Raw genomic sequence first — 12,767 nt, forward strand, 5'->3', positions numbered from 1 at the left:
GTTCTTGTAAGCTAGTTAAACTCAAACATAGAGGGAAACATTTCATTCCTCACGTCAATCAATCAGAAAGGGTTAGAAAATGTTTTCATTTATAGAATAAGTTGTTTGCTGGCAAAGCCTGCAATACTGCCCAATAGTAATACCAGTTATGTATGGAAATTCAGAGATTAGGATATCATAGGGTGACGGAGGTATTGGTTGATGGTTAGGAAGAGTTTGAAAGATGAAAATTTAGAAATGATGGTAAGATCAGTTCAGGATCCAACACCAATCAGCAAGTACATATATGGTTGATGAATGACTAGAATCTAATGCAAGTTATAGATGTAGTAATAAAAAAAGGCAAGACAGTGGCTATACTTTATTAGGAGTTTGAAGAGAATTGGCATGTCAACAAATACACTCAAAAACTTATATAGTTGCACTATGGACAGCATTCTGACAGGCTGCATCACTATCTGGTATGGAGGGTGTACTGCACAGGACTGAAAGAAGCTGCAGAAGTTTGTAAATCTAGTCAGCTCCATCTTGGGCACTAGCCTACAAAGTACAGAGGACACCTTCAGGAAGCGGTGTCTCAGAAAGACAGTGTCCATTATTAATGATCTCCAACACCCATTGCATGCCCTTTTCTCACTGTTGCCATCAGGTAGGAGGTACAGAAGCCTGAAGGCACACACTCAGTGATTCAGGAACAGCTTCTTCCCCTCTGCCATCCAATTCCTAAATGGGCATTGAAGCTTTGGACACTACCTCACTTTTTTTGAATATACGGTATTTCTGTTTTTGCACGTTTTAAAAAGTCTATTCAATATACGTATACTGTAATTGATTTATTTATTATTTTAAAAAAATTATTATTATTTTTTTCTGCTAGATTATGTATTGCATTGAACTGCTGCTGCTAAGTTAACAAATTTCATGTCACGTGCCGGTGATAATAAACCTGATTCTGATTAGGGTATGAACTGCAGTTTTAAGTAAGCTTGAATTTATGGAAGTCATCTAACAGAACTGAAATTATTGATATAATGCCAAGACAGTTTCAGCAATAGATGTGATGACGCAGGAATGTAGATTGCAAAATTCCAGAGGAAAAAGTAGGGTGACTTGCCGATAGAATGTCTACAGATTTAGAAGCTGAAAAGTGGGTTAAGTGGTTTGCCTTGTAATCAGCATAATGTACACTGAGTCCAATGGTCTACAATTTCCACAATAAACTATCACCTAAATACTAATGAAAATTGCAGTTCTCTGAAGCCACTTAGGACATTGGAAAATTGATCTTGAATTTAAATTTCAGTCATCTGCTAAAAAGGAACAATTTTCATTTAGTATTGAATAACTGAAAGCAGCATAAACAAGAAAAAAAAAGCAAAAGTAACACAAATCCTTTCAGCTTGCCACACCATTTAATAAGATCATGGCTGATCCAATCTTTGCCTTAATATTATTTTCCCACTCTCTTCCCATATTCCTTGATTCCCTTGTAGTTCAAAAATCACTCTCCTCCTTAAATATTTTTAATAACTACCTCCACAGTTGTCTAGTACACAATTCCAAAGTATCATGACCAGAAGTATGAATTCGTCTCTTAATCTCCATTTCAAATGGGTAATTTGTTATTCTGAAACAACAGTGCCCCCTAGTTCTACAAATTAGCACAAAGGGAAATATTTTCTCAGCATAAAGGCACAATAAATTAGTGTTCCAGTGCATTTTATCAGAAGCAAACAGAACACAGCATCACATCTATAGATCTCACCCTGAGAATTTATGATCGCAACCCTTCCATCAGCAAAAGCTGTCAAATAACAGATGTGTGCCTCAGGAAGAGACCTGTCTCTTTTTTTTATAACCAAAACAAATTGGCAGAAAAATACACACATTACTGTTTTAATATTAATTACTATATACAAAATTAACTTTGGTGAACCATTTCAGCCTTCTTAGCTTTAGTGGTTTTCCAGATATTTTTCTTAATCCTAAAAATGCTTAGGAGTGTGTGTAATAAAGGATTATATACAGAAATAAATAAACCGACTAAAAGTTAACACCATCTGCTTTTGATTCATTTATTTACATTACCTGTGGTTGTGAAAGCATATCCAGACTCCAAGAACAAATCTTCCCATCAGTGGAAACACTAATCAGGTTATGGGCATTTTGAGAACCAACCACATTCACACAGTAGACAGGATGCTGCAGAAGATTATTATTAAGTTTAATAAGTTTTAAAATATGATTAGTGCAAAATCTTTCAATGATTCAAAAAAAAGCTGATGCTGAAAATCCTTAAGTATAACAGAAGGCACGCAACATTTGTGGAGAAAACATTTCAGATTGATTACCTTTCAGAGCTGAGAAAAGTGAGAAAATAGGCATGCTTAAGCTGAAGAGAAGAGGGATGGAGAGAACAAAGAAATTTATCTCTGAATGGTCACAAGAATCTTAGTGATATAGACATTGTTGGTTATCTGAAAGAAGATATGAAAGATGTTTAATTATAGCTGATCATTCTGGAGCAAGTGTACTTAGGTGGTGATGAACAAGGATATTGAGAGATAAAATTCTGGAGAAGCTCAGCAGCTCAGATAACTCTGCAGAGAAAGGCAAATTAAGTGAATTTACACATTGATGGCCTGGTATCTGAACTGGCCAGTTCTAACAAAAACAGGTTATCTGAAACTGCTGAATTCAATGTTGAGTCCTCAAGAGCTGTCGTGTGTTTAACAAGATGATAGCTTGCTTTCTGCTCTAATCTCACTTTTACATGGTACTCATTTGACTTTCCATTCCTTTTAACTCACTGACCTTCATTTCAAAGGGTGGACTAGATATTAATAACCATTACAAGCCAACAAAATCTTGGAGCTATCTCAACTAACTTGCTACCTACAAAGATTTCTGTTCTGTTTGCCCAATACCCCCTGTTCCATCAAGTCTCATCAGCTGATGACATTTTCCACTCCACTACTTCTGGACTATCTTTTTCTTTATAAGTGGTTTCCTCTCTACCACAGCAGACAGGGTCCTTAACTGCATCCATTGCAGTTCCCAAAAGTTATGTATATATGCATTAGGAGCAGCAGTAAGCCACTCAGTCTCTCAAGCTGCTCCTTCACTTATTAAGATCATGACTGATAAGACTGTGACCTTAACTCCACATTTCAGGCTACTCATAGTAACCCTTTTACTCTATTGCACATCAAGAATCTAGCTAACTCTGCCTTTATAAGTATTCCAAGCCTCTGCTTCCATCCCACTTTGAAAAAGATTTCCAAAAGCCTAATGAATTTAGTCTGAAGCATCAACTGTTTATTCCCTACCACAGGTGCTGCCTAACTTGCCGAGTTCCTTTAGCATTTTTGCATGTGTTTCTCAGTTTTTTACCTGTCCAACTGAGTGTTTCCTATGTTCTGTTTTATTTTAGATTTCCAACAACGGACATATGCTACAGCTGAGAATTCCAGCAAATATTTTCTTCTCTTACTTTCTCATTATTTCCTTCTATTTACAACATTCCCAGGTAGATTGGATAAGATTTATCAACTTTCACTTTCACCTTTCAGATAACACCAACAACACATTTGAATACTCTTGTTCTTCACACTGAGACATTCACTTTGTTCTTCAATTCCCTTCGCTGCATTTTAAGTTACGTTCATTTTCCAACAAAACATTATCACCTGAAATGTTAACTCCATTTCTTCCTGAACAGATGCTGCCTGACTTCCAAGTTCCACCACTTTATTTCATTATTGATTTATTTTACAAAGTAAAGCATCAGAAGATTTTCTTCATCAGTTTTTCCAAAATACATTTTAATCTGTGACTTTTAAAATACTTCAGAATGTAAAGAGCAGTTTCAATGCTTGAATGTTCTAAACAGTACCGTATGAGCAGCAGCAGAGAGTGGTGTTCTCTGGACTGGTGTCCTTTTGTTACTGCGATTATCCCATAGCACAATCTGACCAGAGTATGTTCCTCCAACGACCAGATTTGGATGAAATCGTGCAAAACAAGCTGACATTACAGATGACTGTTGAAAAGCAAAATTAGTTTTGATATCAACAACAGTATTTTTCAACATCATGTGATTGGTAGATACAATAATCAGAACCTGTTGTTTTCCTTACAACTCATTCAATGTCCCATCTAATGCATAATCAAAAACAGTTTGTTAAAATTTATTAGGTTACATTTTGTTCCACCAACATTCATTCCCTTTATAAAACATATTCCAGTAACTTGCTCTTTGAATCATAGAATCAGCCATTCAGCTCAACTTGTCCACACTAATCTTCCACATTCCACCTCCTGCATTTGGGTCTTCTATGTAAGATTGTAAAAATATTACCATTTTTAAGAACTGAATATACTTCAAACTTATAGTTTTTCTGAAGGCCATAAAGGTGATGTTTTGGTCAATGTGATCCATTTTTTGTGGTATAAACAACTTTCAGGAGCCATTTAATGAGAATAGCAGAATGGAAGGAAAAAAAAGAAACGTTCATTTTTCATATTCATTCCTTGCCAGCTGGGAATTGAAAGTATTCTTCGATTGCAATTAGATATTTCTAATTTTAGTAAAATAGATATTCATATTCTGGAAACTCTACTGGCTACATTGCAAAACTTATCTGTGTAACCTGTGAATTCTATTAAAAAGCAATCATGCCAAATTGATAGAGTCCCAATACCTTAAAGGCAACATTTACCTATTCCTCAGAAAGAAAATTAGGGATGTGAGTAAAATAACACAAGGGAAAATTCAGATTTCTACAGTTTAAAAATCTTACCAAGTTTAAAACACTGACACCGAAAATTGAAGTAATTGCCCTTTGGCCAAACATCATCTCGCTTGGACTTCCTATTTTTAAATCAAATCATTTAAAAAATGTCTTTTTATGAACAACAAAGTATTTAATTTTGTTTCTACCTATTCATCCGTAGAAAATACTAATACATACTATGCATAAAACATTATTTGCTTTATCTTTTTATGAATATCATCAAATTACCATTTAGTCTTTAGATTTTTAGTCAGCTAATGGATCTTTAAGGCTACAATTATACTCTGTTGGTGGTTGGAAACAGGTAACAACATTGAGCAGTTCTCGACTAAGACCAGTAAATTTATAATGCAAGCCTAAGATCTAAACTGCTGTCATTGAGTAGTCTTTCTACATTCACCACGAAGCAACAATGGAAAAGTGACACTATAATCTGCATGCTTCGTTCTGATAATGTCATTAACATTAGAATGTCTAATATTATCTGTATGTCCATCAATCTGATCTATTTTCATTGCTATTAAAGTCTAATATAATATCTTACATGTTGATAAACATTCCTCACAGATATACTAAGATGTGTAAGTGTTAAAAATTACCATGCTAGACTGATGAAATGACATTGACAATCACTCAAGAATCTCTTGCAACAGTCCAATCTTCTTTAAAAGCTATTTGGCAAAATTCCAGCTTTTCTTCAAAGGACACCATATCCAAACAAGACATACTATACCTGGCAGTGGAAGACATACTCTGGAGTTGTTTTCTTAAATTTCATGTTCCATACAAGAGCTACACCATCTGGTTCATGGGGAGCATCCTCATTATTGTTGTACGAAGCAACAAGGAGTTCTGGGTACTGTTGATAGTGAAACCAAGAAAGGAAAGGAAAATTAACATAAATGCTAAACACGAGATCCTGCAGCTGTTGGAAATCCACACAAAATGCTGGCAAAACTCAGCAGGTTAGGCAGCATCTATGGAAATGAATAAACAGTTGACTGAGACCCAAACCCAGACCCTTCATCAAGACCGGAGAGAAAGGGGGAAGCTCTGTGCCAGAATAAACAGGTGGAGGAGGGGAAGGAGGACAAGCTAGAAGTTAACAGGTGAAGCCATCTGGGTGGGAAAGGTAAAGGACTGGAGTGGAAGGAATCTGACAGGAGAGGAAGGTGGACTATGGGAGAAAGGGAAGAAGGAGGGTATGAGGCTGAGTTGATAGACAGGTGCGGAGAAGAGGTAAGAGTGGGGAATGGAAGAAGAGGGAAGGGGGAAGGGAAAAGAAGAAATACCAGAAGGAGAAATCGATGTTCATGCCATCAGGTTGGAAGCTACCTAGATGGAATATGCAGTGTTACTCCTCCACCCTGAAGTGGCCTCATCGTGGCAAAAGAGGAGATCACGAACCTACATTTTGGAACGGGAATGTGAATAGGAATTTAAAAATTGGCCACCAGGAAATTCTATTCTTTAAAGATGAAGCAGAGGTGCTCAACAAAGCACGGAGATCCCCCAATTCACGCTGGGTCTCACCAATGTAGGAAACTGCAAGGGTAAAAAGATCCTGGTGGGAGTTGTATATAAGTCTCCAAATACTAAGCAGGATGTGGGATATAAATTACAATGGGAGACAGAAAAGAAATGTAAAAAGAGCAATGAATGATAGTCATGGTGGATTTCAATATGAAGGTAGGTTGGGAAAATCAGGTTGGTGCTGGATTACAAAAGAGGGAATTTGTAGAATGCCTACGAGATGGCTTTTTAGAGCAATATCTGGTTGAGCCCACTAGGGAAAAAATTATTTTGGACTGGGTGTTGTGTAATGAATCAAATTGATTAGGGAGCTTAAGGTAGAGCAACCCTTAGGAAGCAGAGATTATAATATGCAGCGCACCAGGAATTCGAGAGTGCCGGGGCGGGGGGGGGGGGGGGGGCGTCCCCATATATGCTGATGCTCTTAAGGAGAAAGTGCTTGGGAAGATGAAAGTTCTGAATTGCCAGATAGAGATGGACTTCACCCCAGGGTTCTGAAAGAGGTAGCTAAAGAGATTGTGGAGACATGAGTAATCATCTTCAAGAACCACAAGATTCTGGAATAGTTCTCCACTCTTGACAAAGAGAGGGAGGCAGAAGAAGGAAATTACAGGCCAGTTAGCCTAACTGGTTGAGAAGATGTTGGAGTATTATTAAGGAGGAGGTTTCAGGGTACTTGGAGGTGCATGATAAGATAGGCCAAAGTCAGCATGGTTTCCTTAAGGGGAAATCTTGTCTGACAAATCTGTTGGAATTCTTTGAGGAAATAATAAGCAAAATAGGATTAGAGGACACAACCTCAGAATAGAAGAACATCATTTTAGATGAGGTGGAATTTCTTTAGCCAGAGGGAGGTGAATCTGTGGAATTCATATTTCCTCTTTCAGGACATAACAGGCATGATAGATACAAGAGAATCAGTGGATCTTGTTTACTTGGGTTTTCAGAATGCCTTTGACAAGGTATTGCTTGCGAGTCTACTTAACAAGAGCCTATGGTATTATAGGAAAGATACTAGCATGGGTAGAAGATTGGCTGACTGATAGGAGGCAAAGGGTGAGAATAAATTAGGCCTTATCTGGTTGGCTGCTGGTATCTCGAGGTTTTCCGCAGGGGTTAATGTTGCGACTGCTTCTTTTCACTTTATACAGGTTTCCCCCCACCATCTGAAGGTAGAGCGTTCCTATGAAATGGTTCGTAAGCCAGAATGTTGTAAAGCGAAGAAGCAATTACCATTTATTTATAAGGGAAAAATTTGTGAGCGTTTGCAGACCCAAAAATAACCTACCAAATCATGCCAAATAACACATAAAACCTAAAATAACAGTAACATATAGTAAAAGCAGGAATGATATGATAAATACACAGCCTATATAAAATAGAAATACTTCTCTACAATCATTGCCGCACTGTTCTCGGTAGCGAAGATCTCATGCAAGCGCTCTCGGCAGAAAATCTCATGCAAGCCCTCTCGGTAGAAACACTCTCTCCAGTAACCTTTAAGCTATGAAGCTGCCAAATCATACCAAATAACACATAAAAATACACAGCCGATATAAAGTGGGAATAATGTATGTACAGTGTAGTATCACTTACCGGAATTGGGAAGACAGCGCCGAGCACACTGATGATGGTGTATTAGGCTGAGTTGTCGGAGTTTGGGGCGATGCAGTGGTCCCCAACCTCCGGGCCGCAGACCGATACTAATCCACAGAAAATGCAGCGGTGGCCGGGATGCACCCAACACATCTTTAAGAAAGAAGCCGAAATAAACAAGCTAATTAATTAGGTGCAGCCCGACATTTACATGCTGGGCGGCACCTAATTAATTAGCTTGTTTATTTCAGCTTTTTCTTAAAGATGTGCTGGGTGCGTCCTGGCTACTGCTGCATTCTTCGCAGCAATGTATCGGTCCGCGGCCTGGAGGTTGGGGTGGTGTGACACCGGGGTGTCTTCTCATCATCATTGGTTTCCATCAGGGCAGGCAGGTCATCTTCCTCTATGCCTGCCTGCCTCGATGTCAAAGGTGGAGGTTTGTCGTCTGCTGTGGCTGATATGGAAGGCTTGAAAAACAACAGTATGCTTGACTGCGTAGCCTCGCACATTTTTCTATCATACAGTTCTTTGTAAGCACTCAAACCATCTTGCAAATATGCCCTAAACCTATGTACCTTTTCAAAATTAAAGTCGTACTTTATCGTTGCAGCGAAAATCTCACACAGTTGCTTCACATTCAGTTCCTGGACGACTTCACTTTCGGTCCGTTCGCTACTGCATTCAGTTTCGATTGTTATCCTTTCCTCTTCCAATTGCATCAGCTCTTCATCTATCAGTTCTTGGTCATGGGATGCCAAAACCTCAACATCATCTTTGTCAACTTCCACAAGCCAAACTCACTTTGTCCTTGCTTCGTTCACCATGATCGAAACACTTAATTATGTCTAGTTTTACGCAAGTGTAACACCTTTACGAGCTCTTTTAGGCTTTTCCGATACTGTACCTTAGAACTCATCTCACTAATGGCTGCTCACAGGCACGTGTTTAAGCAATGCCGGCTAGAATACAGTTCCGAATCCGGGGGAGGAATGGCTGCTTGGGGCACGCACTGCTGTTCCTCGCGCGCTGCTTTTTTTCATAACAGTGAAAACACCTTCAGTTAGCGAAAACAGGTAACTAATGTAGGTCTTTCGTAACAGTGAGGTTTCGTAAAGCGAACGTTCGAAAAGCGGGGGACACCTGTATGTGAATGATTTGTATGATGTAATTGATACCTTTGTGGGCAAGTTTGCAGACGATACAAAGATATGTGGAAGGGGAGAAGGCAGGGAGGCTGCAGAAGGACTTAGACAGATCGGGAGAATGGCAAAGAAATGGGAGATAGAATATGGTGTAGGTAAGTGTATGGTCATGCACTTTGGTAAACGAATAAAGGTGTAGACTTGTTTTCTAAATGGGAAGAAAATTCAAAGATCAGAAGTGCAAAAGGACTTGGGAGTCCTTGTGCAGGATTCCGTAAAGATTAATTTGCAGGTTGAATCAGTGGTAAGGAAGGCAAATACAATGTTAGCATCCATTTTGAAAGGACTAGAATATAAGAGCAGGGATGTAATGCTGAGGCTTTATATGGCACTGGTCAGTCTGCACTTGGCTATTGTGAGCAGTTAAGATGTGCTGGCACTGAAGAGGGTTCAAAGGAGATTCACGAGCATGATTCCAGGAACGAAAGGGTTAATGTACGATAAGCCTTTGATGAATGTGAGCCTGTATCCACTGGAATTTAGAACAATGGGCAGGGGGGAGGAATCTCCTTGAAACCTTTTAAATATTGAAAGGTCTGTATACAGTAGATGTAGGGAGGATGTTTCCTCTTGTGGGTGAGTCTAGCATCAAAAGGCACAGCTTCAGACTATAGAGGGACATCCATTTAGAACAGAGATGAAAAGGAATTTCTTCAGCCAGAGGGCAGTTAGTCTGGAAAATTCATTGCCACAAGTGGCTGTGGAGGCCAAGTGATTCAGTATATTTAAAGCAGAGATTGATAGGTTCTCGATTAGTCAGGGTGTCAAAGGTTACAGGAAGAAGTCAAGAGAATGGAGTTGAGGGTGATAAATCAGTTAAAATGGAATAGCAGAGCACACTCTGAACTGAATGGCTTAATTCTGCTCTTCTGTCTTATGCAGAGGAGGCTACATCAGGAGCGGATACAATAGACAACTCCAACAGATTCGCAGGTGAACTGTTGCCTCATCTGGATGGGATGTTTGGGGCCCTGAATGAAAGTGAGAGAGGAGGTGAATGGGCAGGTGTAGCATTTCTGTTACAAGAGGGAGATTAGTGAGGCGGGACAAGCGGACAAGGGAATCATGGAGGAAGTGATCCCTGTAGAACGCAGAGAGTGGTGGTGAGGCAAAGATGTCTCTAGTGGTAGGGTAGGGTCCCATTAAAGATAGTGGAGGTTGCAGAGAATGATGTGTTGGATGCAGAGGTTCATGGAGTGGTCGGTGAGGCCAAAAGGCACTCTTTCCCTGTTAAGGCAATGGGAAGATGGGGTAAGCATGGATGTCCAGAAAGCTAAACTGCTTCAGTCAGAGAGAGTACTCTGAATGGTAGTTAAAACTTTGATGTGCATCACTTTCAAACAGACGTAGCTGAAGTCTGCTGCAAATATTAAAATGAGCACAAGAAAACATTTGAGGAATTCAAAGAATTCCTGTTGAGTCATAAGAAATATAAAATAATTGTTTATTAACTAAAGATAATTATAAAATTCATAAACATTAAAGCTGAAAATTTAGCATGTGATCTTTAGTTGCTAGAATTACAACTGCAGTTTACACTATGGTTTAGGTTTTGTTATTGCTTTCACCAATAAAGAACAAAGCCCTTTAGAAGTTATTAAAATCTGAATCTAGGCCTATATTGAGTGTTCATCATAACAGGGACATTTTTTTTAAAGTCATCCATGATGTGGCTATCAGTACAAGGCCACCATTTACTGTATATAGCCTATCCTTTTTGCAAAGATAATGCCAGAGGATGTTGGATGTTTATGAAATCAAATTTTTCATGATTAAATATATGAGAATAGTTTCAAAATGCCTCTATCAGAATCTTTTGTCTGCTAATAAGCCACTAGAGTAATCAGTGTTCCAGGGATGGCGCCTCAGAATATGCTGTCTGATGTCTGCTAGACCATGAAAGCAACTCCATCAGATGAAGCCCTCCGACAGGAATAATATCCAATAGCCTGGATTAACCCTAACCCAACACATCTTTAATTTGTGCAGCATTATAATACATTTTCAAATGAATCCACTGTTGAAAGAGAACAAGGAAATAGGGTCCTGGCAAATTTAAGGGGAGCACAGGAAGCTGATCCTATAGTGTCAAGGGAGTGCAGCAAATATTGCCCGATATTTCTGATGCCAAGCCATCTGGATTCCCAATAGGAATTACAATTGGAAATGACACAGCAAATTGTATCTGCCGTGTTCTTGCTCATCTTGTGTGTATCTCCTTGAAGTGTCTTTACATCCTCTTACCTAATCTCAATCTCATTTATCTTTTTAAAAAAATATCATTTATAATATAATTTGCTTCACATATTAAATATTCTGCATGGAGGTCAGTGACCAGTGGTGAGCCGCAGGAATCCGTTCCGTAACCCCTACTCTTCGTGATTTTTATAAATGACCTGGATGAGGAAGTGGAGGAATGGGTTAGTAAACTGTTTGATGACACAAAGGTTGGGGGTGTTGTGGATAGTGTGGAAGGCTGTCAGAGGTTACAGCAGGACATTGATTGGATGCTAAACTGGGCTGAGAAGTGGCAGATGGAGTTCAATACAGATAAGTGTGAAGTGGTTCATTTTGGTAGGTCAAATATGATGGCAGAATATAGTTTTAATGGTAAGACTCTTGGCAGTGTGGAGGATCAGAGGGATCTTGGGGTCTGAGTCCATAGGACACTCAAAACTATTGCGCAGGTTGACTGTGTGCTTAATAAGGCATACGGTGCATTGGCCTTCATCAATAGAGGGCTATGGGTAACCCTCGGTAATTTCTACGGTAAGGACATGTTCGGCACAGCTTTGTGGGCCAAAGGGCCTGTATTGTGCTGTAGGCTTTCTATGTTTCTATAAACATTCAAAGCAGCAAGGTTACAGCAGAATGTATAGGCAGACAAGTGGTTGTTGGAGTTTAATCTGAACAAGTGTGGGAGGTGTGCACTTTAGGAGATCTAATGTAAGGGGAAAGTAGTCACTTAGCTGCACTAATGTACAGATGGGTCTTTGGATTCAGGTCAATAGCTCACTGAAAGTGGTCATGTAAACAGATACGGTGGTAAAGAAAGTATATGGTATACTTACCTTCATTAATTGAAGCACTGAGTTTAAAAGCCAGGAACTTGTGTGGTAGCTATATAAAGCTTTAGTTGGACCATGCTTGGAGTATTGCATGTAATTCTCAGTAGCCCTGTTACAGGGAGGACGAGGATGCTTCAGAAAGGGGAAGAGATTTACCAGGATGCTACCTGGATTTCAGGGTATGAGCTATAAGGGGAGTTTGGGCAAACTTCAGTTGTTTTTGCTGGAGTGGCAAAGGCTGAGGACAGAACTGACAGAAGTTTATAAATTCATGAGAGGCAGAGGCAGAGAATCAGAATCTGCTTCCCAAGGTAGAAATATCATGTACTAAAGGATATGTATTTAAGGTGAGGGGAGAAATGCTAAAGGAGATTCATGGAGCAAGCTCTCATTTTGCCAAGATGATGTAGGTGTCTGGACAGGCTGCTGGAGTGGTAATGGAAACAGATAGAATAGTCATATTTAAGAGACTGTTACAAACCCCATTTCCAGAAAAGTTGGGATATTTTCCAAAATGCAATAAAAACAAAAATCTGTGATATGTTAATTCACGTGAACCTTTACTTAACTGA

At 39.2% G+C, this 12,767-nt stretch overlaps 1 protein-coding gene across 2 annotated transcripts in view; it reads right to left on the reverse strand.

The window, feature by feature from the left end:
• The window catches only part of LOC140199578 (cytoplasmic dynein 1 intermediate chain 2-like), a 95,803-nt gene that overhangs the window by 11,013 nt on the left and 72,023 nt on the right, over positions 1-12,767 (reverse strand). For both annotated transcript variants that reach the window (XM_072261882.1, XM_072261881.1), the window contains exons 9-11: positions 5,530-5,655; positions 3,896-4,042; positions 2,089-2,202 (exon numbers count right to left, since the gene is read on the reverse strand). In XM_072261882.1, coding sequence (XP_072117983.1) covers positions 2,089-2,202; positions 3,896-4,042; positions 5,530-5,655 — 387 coding nt within the window. The remainder of the gene's footprint in view (positions 1-2,088; positions 2,203-3,895; positions 4,043-5,529; positions 5,656-12,767) is intronic.

The sequence above is a fragment of the Mobula birostris genome, chromosome 6 (assembly GCF_030028105.1).
Source record: "Mobula birostris isolate sMobBir1 chromosome 6, sMobBir1.hap1, whole genome shotgun sequence".
NCBI lineage: Eukaryota > Metazoa > Chordata > Chondrichthyes > Myliobatiformes > Myliobatidae > Mobula > Mobula birostris.